Source organism: Aquarana catesbeiana, linkage group LG02 (assembly GCF_042186555.1).
Source record: "Aquarana catesbeiana isolate 2022-GZ linkage group LG02, ASM4218655v1, whole genome shotgun sequence".
Classification (NCBI taxonomy): Eukaryota; Metazoa; Chordata; class Amphibia; order Anura; family Ranidae; genus Aquarana; species Aquarana catesbeiana.
In genome coordinates, this window is record NC_133325.1 from 93675451 (window position 1) to 93685620 (window position 10170).

The window sequence follows — 10170 nt, forward strand, 5'->3', positions numbered from 1 at the left end:
ATGACAGCTGATCACAGGATGTAAACACAAGCCAGTTATCAGTGTCACCTATCAGTGCTGCCTACCAGTGCGCATTTGTCATTCAAAGTGTGACAGTGCTGAAAGCTGAAAATTGGCCCATGCAGGATGGGGGTAAAAGTGCCCAGTAGACAAGTGGTTAAACACCTCTGTCGCAGTAAAATGTTAAAGGCTGCTTTAAAGTTCAAGGCCTGTGTGAACTTGGCCTAAGCAAAAATTAAGTGCAGACGCAACTCATCATTAAGTGCTGCTGCACATATTTGTTTTTTAATCTTTATTTGTGTCATTTATTTCTGCCTGGAGTTCAGCTTTAAGGTAGACCATTTTACACCCTGAAATCCTGTAAAGTGAACTAGAGAAAACATATTACTTGACAATAATCTAAGTGAAAATGAGGTGGTGCTTTACTGCACCGTTATTTTTATTCTTCGTGACAGTTGCTTTAAGGGTGATGTAATAGCCCCACACTGTTCTGTAACTATTGCTGAATATAAAATGAACAGCTGTCATAATCCTACCCATCTGCTCATTTGCATTTCTTTAAAATCCAGGTAGGTGTGATTGTGACTATCTCTCTCTCTTTTTTATGTTTAATTCTAATTTGATACATGGTTCCAATGGTAGGAGTTCGCCCAGCACAAGTTTTATAGATTTGAGAAATTGAATGTTTTTCATACTTTTGTTGTGAATATTGTAAAAGAAAAATGGACTGAGCCGGTGGAAATTGTCAGCTGAACAGGTGACGACATCCAATAAGAAACTTTAGGTATCCAGGGAGACACAGGTGCTGCAGCTGCCAGAATACAATAGTAAGCAGTGGAGATTTCTCCATTCAGGCTGTCCACTGTGAATAGGGAAGGCGACTGATTGATTGCTCCTTTTTAACCTACAAGGCTGAATGTGAGAAATCTTGCCGTGTATGGCTAGCCTAAGTATAAATTCACTGTGTAATGAAAATGTTTGGTTACTCTAGCAAATCAGCCACACTGTGTTGTTATTATTACCAACACCATTCCTGAACCTGTAAAGAGGACCTTGATGGCATTAGAAGCTGTAAAGTTTGTAGTCTCATATTGCTAAAGAACGTCTGTATCCCACTTGGGGTTTACCCTGTGAAATTAGGGGAATTAAAGTGGAGCTTCACCTAAAAGGCGGCCCGGAGTGCAAGTGGGAGCTGGGCACCTGTGAAAACTAGGTACCCGCTCCCCTTCCTAAAAACGACATGCCAAATGTATCATGTCAGGGGGTCAGGAGTGCTTAAAGCCGAAGTTCCACTTTTGGGTGAAACTCGGCCTTAAATCAAAAGTGGTTGTAAAGCCACTTTATGATCGCAAAATCCCCTCTGTTAAATAATGGTATGTGCCCCACTGTATGTGTTTTATAAAAAAAAATTTGCAGATTTCTACCTTATTTCAGAGCACCTCCCGGAACTCACATACAGTGGGGCCACAACGTTATTTAACAGAGGGGAATATATGATCATGAGCACTGACAGGCAGGAAGGGAGGGGGGAGCAGAAGAGGGCTGCGGATGACGGATTCACGTAAACCGACCACGGTGTCGGGGGTTAGCAACCATGATAAACCATGGTCAGTTTACAGGGGGGGAGGGCAGAATCAGTCAGGTATTTTAGATTATACAGGGGGTCAAATTACACTAAAATTCACTGTGTAATGAAAATATGTGCACTGTGCTGTTATTCATGGAAGCAGGGTCAATTTTTTTTTTGTTTTTTGTTTTTTTTGTTTTTGTTTTTTAGGGTTACAAACACTTGAAGTAAAAAAAAAAAAAAAAGTGTTTTAGCAAAAGAAGGAATGTCCTGCTTTAATGCCTTTTTCTGCATCGTTTAGTCAGTAATTATTGGGATTTTCTGTCCAAAGGCGTTGTTTACCTGTGTTTGAAACAACCCATCAAGAGTAGATTCCCATTTACCTCATTGCTACAATATGAATGGCAATTCTGAGGCTGCTTTTGACCTGCTTTGCAGGTATTTTCTCTTTAATACAGGTAAGTCTTATTGGAGATGTATTGCATTGCAGGTATAGCAGGTCAAATGCAGCCTTTTATTACATTCAAATGCATGCTTTCCAGCTGCACTGTGTTCAAATGTAAAAGCCCTCGTTTGATAATACCCCTGTCTACATGGTCTAAGGTACTCAGTGAGTGTAAAACCATATTGAATGATGTTGCACTAGTAAAAATAAAAACATTTTTGTCACGAGACAGGTTCAAGAGATTCAATGACTGTAGAGAAGTCGGTGTAATTTTAAAATGGAACCTGGATAGTTGTTCATAGGCTGAATTCTCAACACTAAACTTTCCATGCTGGGTGAGAGTACTTTTTAATGGTACTGCAAAAATAAGATTGTTACTCAGATTCTGAGTATTTGATCCAGATACAGTATTAAATTTTTTATATTTTATTTGCTCGTAACAAAACCACCTTACACTTCCTGCAGGCTTTTATACAAAGCCTAAGCAACGCACTTCACAATCTCTTCTTTTAGATACAAAAACGTTGTAACATTCTGTCTGACTGAATATAAATTAAATAGAAAAAGTTCTTGTTGAAACAAATTATACAGAGATTGTCCAATAAGATTGTAATGTGTGTGACCATCTTTAAATTATATCTGTAATTTGAAAATATGTCTTTCAGGGTAAGAAGGATGTGTCCCAGATTTTCAACAATATCTTGAGAAGACAGATTGGCACTCGTTGCCCAACTGTGGAATATATCAGTTCCCACCAACATATACTCTTTATACTACTTAAAGGGTAAGTGTAAAGCAAATTTAATTTAGATGAGTTTGCCTGACTTACAATGCGTCTGACTTTACAATACAGCACGTTGTCATCTAATACCTTTGCCAAGAATCTTAAGTGCTCTCTGGCAGTTTATACGTATTTGTGAAGCTCTTCATATTGAACAAAAGTGCAAAAATGTTTGCTTCCTAAAGAACTATGAGGTGTTATAACTGAACATGCCTCACAAAAAGGAAGGTACTGATTCAGAACAGGGCCGGATCTAGCGTGTCTGATGTGGGGGTGCAGTAGAAAATTTCAGGGGGACAAATGATGGGAGGCCAGCAGGGCAGTCTACAGGGGTCCATAGGGCAGAGATGGGGTCAACAGTTTGTAGGGCGAATAACAGGGGTCAGCAGGGTGGAGGACAGGGGTAAGTAGTAAATGAGGCAGAGTTCAGGGATCAGTAGTAAGTAACACAGAGGACAGATTTTGCCTAACAGTAGGAGGGGCTTAACCTCCTTGGCGGTATGATTATTTCAGATTTTTGCGTATCAAAGCAGTATAATTATTTTGCAAAGAAATTTGGCGTTTTATATTGTAGGCCTGTAATTCTTAGCAATAACACACTTAAATCTGTCCACCAAGAGTCTAGTAAATATCCCTGGTATGATGAAGTTTGAAACACAAAATCATAAATTATAATATAATAAATAAATATAAATAATTAAAAAAAATAATAATATAATAATAATAAAATGCATTTCCCCACGATTCACTATCGCTGAATTCTGCAAGTGTTCTAATTTACTATCGCTGTTTTCTAGCTGGTCTAAAGCCACTTTTGACGTAAAGGGACACTTTTTGGTTGCTATGGACAATCTCAAGTTTCCAGGCAGAAAGAACAGTATATATAATATAAAACTGCATGCAGGGCATTGGACAAATCATTGGGGACAAAAGGAGATAGGAAATTATTTCATACAGTACTGTATGTGTTATGATTTTTACAGTTTTTGCCGCCAGTTTCTGCCCCCGTGCGTCGCGATGCTCGGAGGGAACAGAGCCCGGCACAGAGAGGCTTCGGGAGGAGGACACAGCCCGCAGACACAGCGGGGGACATCGCAGGATCCTGGGGACAAGGTAAGCATACCGCACCAGGATCCTGCAATGCAATCCCGAGTGTGGCTCGGGGATACCGCTAATGGTGCTGAAACACCCTCGGGAAAACCGTCAGGGAGGTTAAAGGGGGATGATTAAATACTCCTAATTACTATGTCACAAGTGACAATCTCACAGATATGCATAAACCTTAGAATGAAGGATCCATAGATCATCTTCAATACAACCAGCCTGTTGGATTTTTTTTTTTTTTTCATATGATCATTGTGGTCTGCCAGCAATGAAGGCTCCCTGCCAGCAGAACACAGTAGCGTTGCAGGAAGGAATCTCCCATCAACACTGATTGTGGTGGAGTAGAATGATTTTCTTTCTCTTTACCTGTGGTGGTTGGGCTGCTTTAGGATTGCAAAATGGATGGTGTTTCCCAGAGTAATTGTTCAGATGTTTGTTTTAATTTCTTACCCGGAATAGAAAAATTGCAACTGTAACTGTATTGTTTGCAGTGGACAACACCTTTAGGCCTCATGCACACTAGAAAGCTAAAAACTGCTGTAAAAATTACAGACAAAAAAATGCTAATGTTTTAGTGTTTTTTGCCAGCGTTTGACAGTGTTAACCTAGTGTGTAAGATACATTTAGTAGCTGCAGCATTAAAGAGTGGGGCCGATAGCGTCCTTAACGAAGAATGAGTCATCATAGAGGAGAACAAAGGCCACACATAGAGAAATGTATAACTGCCAAACAATTTATTTAAAACAATAGACAGATACTTACCGAGGAAAAAGAAAATATAGCATGTCACAGTATGTACTGATGCCTCTTCTGTTTGGCTCCTGTTCACCTGGTGACGCTGTTTGATGGCAAAACATTTTGGCCAGGGCTTAACTTGTGACATCAGTGCTTTCCCTGGGACTTTACTATGTTACCGATCTTTGGAATCACTGGAACCGGACGTTTGGTGTCCTGTTATTGCCATTAATGGATGTCTGGAGGTCTGTTAATTACATGCCTGGCAAATCTCTGTGGTGGGGATTTTTCATATTTAGTAAGAGGGCCAACCTTATTTTTGGTGAAGGGCATGAGTGCCTTGATCGTCTCTTCAAGATACATTGAAAGAGTTGGTGGATAGTTGAATGTTTTCACTTGTCTCCAGCCAATGTTTGCAACGGCTCTCAGGTGCTGCCACCGCCATTCGTGGGAAGGGCAACTGACAGTGAAACCTTTCGGTGAGATCTCTCAGAAGTGGGGACAAATGTGGCACCTGAGGGGGTGGGAGGCAGACAAGCGGAGCTTCCACTTTTGGGTGGAACACTGCTTTAACAGTTTTTTTTAGAAGATTTGCACATCACACATTTTTTTTCACTTGATGTTTGTGGACTTTTATTTATGTGGATGCACACTCATTGTATGTGCATATATAGATTCTGACATCCAATATTCCAATGTTAAGTGGGTGGTGCTCTGTGTACACTTTTGAACACTAAGCACAAAATAATATATATTTTTTTGTTGGATATAATGTTAGCAGCCCCAGCAGGCTTAGAGCTCTTACTCATGTAATGCCCCTTTCAGACGAAGCGGATCCATCCAAGCAGATCCACCTGCTCAGGTGGATGACCGGTGGATGTCCGCTCCGCTATCCAGAGTGGATACAGCCCATTCTGCTCTATGGAGCGGTTGACTGTCCGTTTTCATCCGATTGTCATCCGATCCGCGAATGTATCCTCATCCGTCCGTTTTTAGCGGATTGGATCGAATGCCGGCGGGTTTTAGCGGACGCGTGTCCGCTGACATTTGCTGCCCATAAAGAACAATGGGTGGTCTGATCGGGTCCCCCCTGAAAAAAACTGACAGGCGGACTTAATCGGTCTGCTGGTGTGAAAGGGGCCCAACACTCGCACGTTAAGGAACTGACTAGTCAAATTTGCAACTTAATAAAAATTATTTAGAGAAGGAAAAACACCACAAATAAGCAAATTAATATTTAACTTTTTGTGCTTTTACCTTTTTTAGGTTGGTAGCAGGGCCTCTTTAATAAATAAAACTTAGACAACAAAATCCCGCTCCAGGTGTCTGATTCTAGATATCTCCTCCCTCTTCAGGTATGGGTGCTGGCTCAGTATGCAAACCGCATGCAAAGGAAAGAACAAAGATCCGGACAGCCGCACTCCCAATGAAATATAAATTTTAATGGTATCAGTCCATACAGCAAAGGATAAAAAGATTGCTGGCGCATTTCACAACGTAATTACAGGTGTTTACTCATAGCTAGATCTTAAGACAACTAACAATGATAGATAGATCGATCTATAGATATATAGAGAGCTCTCTCTCTCTCTCTCTCTCTCTCTCTCTCTCTCTCTCTGTCTCTCTCTCTCTCTCTCTCTCTCTCTCTCTCTCTCTCTCTCTCTCTCTCTCTCTCTCTCTCTCTCTCTCTCTCTCTCTCTCTCTCTCTCTCTCTCTCTCTCTCTCTCTCTCTCTCTCTCTCTCTCTCACCCCTCTTCCTTCCGAAGCCCCAAACTCCGGCTCTGTGACTGGCCGAAGTCGCGTGGCGTCACTCCCGCGCATGCACGAGGGAGCCGCCAGTCACGGCATGACCCCTTTAGAACCGGCACGATCTGCCCTTTCTAAATTGCGCATGCGCCATAGACATCGGTGCACGCCTTTATTGTAAATATCTCCTAAACTGTGGAGGTTTAGGAGATATTTCCAGCACCTACAGGCAAGCCTTTATATAGGCTTACCTGTAGGTAAAAGTTGTTGTACAGGGTGTACAACCACTTTAAATTTTATGTGCGTGGAAAGGCAGGTGTCCTAATACTTTTAACAATATAGTGTGTGTGTATGTGTATATATGTATATGTATATATATATATATTTATTATGTGTGTATATATGTATGTATGTATGTGTGTATGTATGTATGTATATATATATATATATATATATATATATACACACAAAACGGCTCAATTGAAAACTGTGCACACCCCCACAAGTGATAGACATGCTCTCGTTTGGTACTGAGATGAAACAGCTGAAGTCTTCTTCTTTATGGACATCGGAGTAACCCCTTAAGGGTAGAGCAGAGCAGTCACACAAAATTCAAACCCAAATCCTTATTATAGTTTAAACCTTTCATAATGTAGGAATTGGCTAGTGAAAAACTTCCCACCTAAAAAGTCACATAAAAACAAAATGAAAAGTAAAAACTTCAATAGATACAAACATATGTATGTTCATTGATACTAAGAAGATATCCGAAGAACTTCGATTAGAAACCAGTTCTATGTAATAAATTTATATTTTTCTATGTGTGTATTGATATATTACTCCCCATGTGTATATACATTGGGAGAACAAAATTGTCATGGTTCTTCTCTCTCAGTATTCCTCCAGATGAATGGGACCCTCATGGCACAATCATGAGACCTCTTTTGTTTCGTTCATCGCATTGCTACATGTGTTTCTAATGTCATTTCATTCAATTCATAATAACCTTAATTGATATAGATAAACAGTCTACACTATGAGCATGCGAAATAAGAACCAAAACAAACATTGTTATGAGTTTTAAGGGGGAGAAGAGACAAGAAACATGTCCAATGCACAAATATCACAAAAGTGTGCAAAATTATCCAAATTAAATTCTTTGAACACCATGTGCATTGGACACATTGCAATGATATGCATCACCAATAATATATTGAATAACTATGCTTATCTGGTCACACTTCATTAAATCAACAATAGACCAGAAAGCAAGAGTAAATATAGAAACAAAAACAACTGGTGAATCCTCTCTAATGTATCATCCCCCACACAAGAGTACAGACCCTGAGTGTTCCGATCTCTGTGTGTAGACAAATGAAAACGCTATTTGTAATAATGGGAAACGTCCCATTCATGATTCATACCTCCCAGCTTTCTGGTATTAAAAAAGAAAATCCAGTAAACCTCTCTTCTGCATAAGATTCTGAACGTATCCCCTCCCCTGACTGGCATGACTATTTTCTCAACTGCCTGAATGGCCAAGCTAGAAACATCCTTTTGGTGTACTTCGTTCCAGTGCCTAGCTATGTTGGTGTTATGATCCTTCTGTATGTCGTATAGGTGATCATAAAGGTGGTCCCGCAACCTGCGTGTTGTCCGTCCAACATACTGTACATTGCACAGCTTGCATGTAATCATGTACACTAAATACCTGGTATTACAATTTATGAACGTTGTTATTTTAGATCGTTTACTAATGGCAGTAGCCTGGTTGGAGTCCCCCTTAAGGTTATGGGGACAACACGAACATCCATTCTGGCCACACCTAAATGTGCCTTTAAATTGTAACCAGTGGGAATATGATTGCTTATTAAAGGCTTGGTGACAGGGTTCCCCACAAGAGTGGGAGCTCTACGTGATACAGTTTTGACTCTTTGGGCAAAAATCTCAACATAAATTGGATCATTGAATAGTACTGGCAGATGTTTCAAAACAATATTCTTGATTTTATTAAATTCCGTGCTAAACGATGTAGAAAAAACAGGTATTGAAGGGAAAGAATTGTACTTACACCTAGTCATACCCCTGTTCTTGTCTTTCATTTTCTTGGCTTTGTTTTCCTGTAACAAATTCTCTCGTGGAGTGTTGTCAGCGATGTTAATAGCTCCATTTAAGATAGAGGTTACTCTAAATATATCTTTAAATCGTGACAACATGATTTCTGACTCCCGTGTGTAGTCATTACTCTCACTGCAGATCCGCTTGAGTATTAAAAATTGACCCACAGGGATTCTTCTCAGAGTGTGTTTAGGGTGGCTGGAATCGGCTCGTAAGAGCGCATTGCCAGCCATGGGTTTCCTGAAGAGACTAGTGACTACCCTTCTTCCATCTCCCTTTAAGCTTACATCCAGAAATTTTGATCTATTTTGGATGTCAACAGACTCGTTCGCTCTCTGACTTTAAGAAGACATTATTTTGGAGAACGTAATAATACTTCAGTATCTCTATGTGGTGAATCGGTGGTGAGTCCTCCCAATCTCCCTCCTCCTCTCCCCTTCTCCCCACTTATTTTCTGAAATAGAATCTTGCGCAGAAGAGAGGTCTACTGGATTTTCTTTTTTAATACCAGAAAGCTGGGAGGTATGAATCATGAATGGGATGTTTCCCATTATTACAAATAGCGTTTTGATTTGTCTCTCCACACAGAGATCGGAACACTCAGGGTCTGTACACTTGTGTGGGGGATGATACAGAAGAGAGGATTCACCAGTTGTTTTTGTTTCTATATTTACTCTTGCTTTCTGGTCTACTGTTGATTTAATAAAGTGTAACCAGAAAAGCATAGTTATTCAATATATTATTGGTGATGCATATCATTGCGATATGTCTAATGCACATGGTGTTCAAAGAATTTAATTTGGATAATTTTGCGCACTTTTGCGATACTTGTGCATTGGACATGTTCCTTTTCTCTTCTCTCCCTTAAAACTCATAACAATGTTTGTTTTAAAAACATAAAAATAAAATCCCAACAAAATACATTTATGTTTTCGGTTGTAACATGACAAAATGTGGTAAATTTCAAGGCTGTGTGTGTGTATATATATATTCTATTAGTTGTAGGAAAATCTTTACTGCCTCATGGCTTAAAAACATTCCACAGCTTAAGGCCCCTTTGACACGATTATCCTCTATGGGGAGCCTGATGTCAGCGGACGTGTCTGCTGACACCCGTCTGTCATCCGATCTGACAAAATCTGCTGAAAATAGAAGAGAGTGGGCTCTGTCTATGTCCGCTCTGCAAAGCGGAGTGGACAGGACTTGTCATCCGCCTGCTCAGTGGGGATCAGCGGAGAGATCCCCCGCTGAGCAGGCGGATTCCGTTTGGACGGATCCGCACCATGGGAAAAGGGCCTTGACGGCTTACTGTAAAGAACCTTTGCCTAAACTGGTGAAAATAGTTTTGTTCTTCCATATTTAATTTACAGTATGTCTCTGTCCTCTGTACCAAGAAAAAGTTAAATTGCTGAATCATTATAATGGCCTTGAATATATTTATTCATCCCAATTAATTTGTCTGTAAGACATCTTTGTATTCGATTGAACCAACCCAATATTTGTAGTCTTTCACTAAAAGTAAAGTTTCCCATCCCTTTTATTAAAGTAATACTAAACACACACTGTTTGCATTTTAATTTACATTGTCCTATTTCTGTATATGGTTGATGGCACTTTTTCCTAATCAATATACAGTTGTCACGTGACCCAGATCTTCCCCATCCTGTCTACAGG

The 10170-nt window shown here is 40.0% G+C and overlaps 1 protein-coding gene across 2 annotated transcripts in view; it reads left to right on the plus strand.

Moving 5' to 3' along the window:
- Window positions 1-2823, plus strand: part of LOC141127061 (calcium-binding protein 39-like) — a 76520-nt gene extending 73697 nt beyond the window's left edge. For both annotated transcript variants that reach the window (XM_073613223.1, XM_073613224.1), the window contains exon 4: window positions 2678-2823. In XM_073613223.1, the coding sequence (XP_073469324.1) occupies window positions 2678-2800 (123 nt within the window). In that variant the 3' untranslated portion in view covers window positions 2801-2823. The remainder of the gene's footprint in view (window positions 1-2677) is intronic.
- The last annotated feature ends 7347 nt before the right edge of the window (window positions 2824-10170 follow it).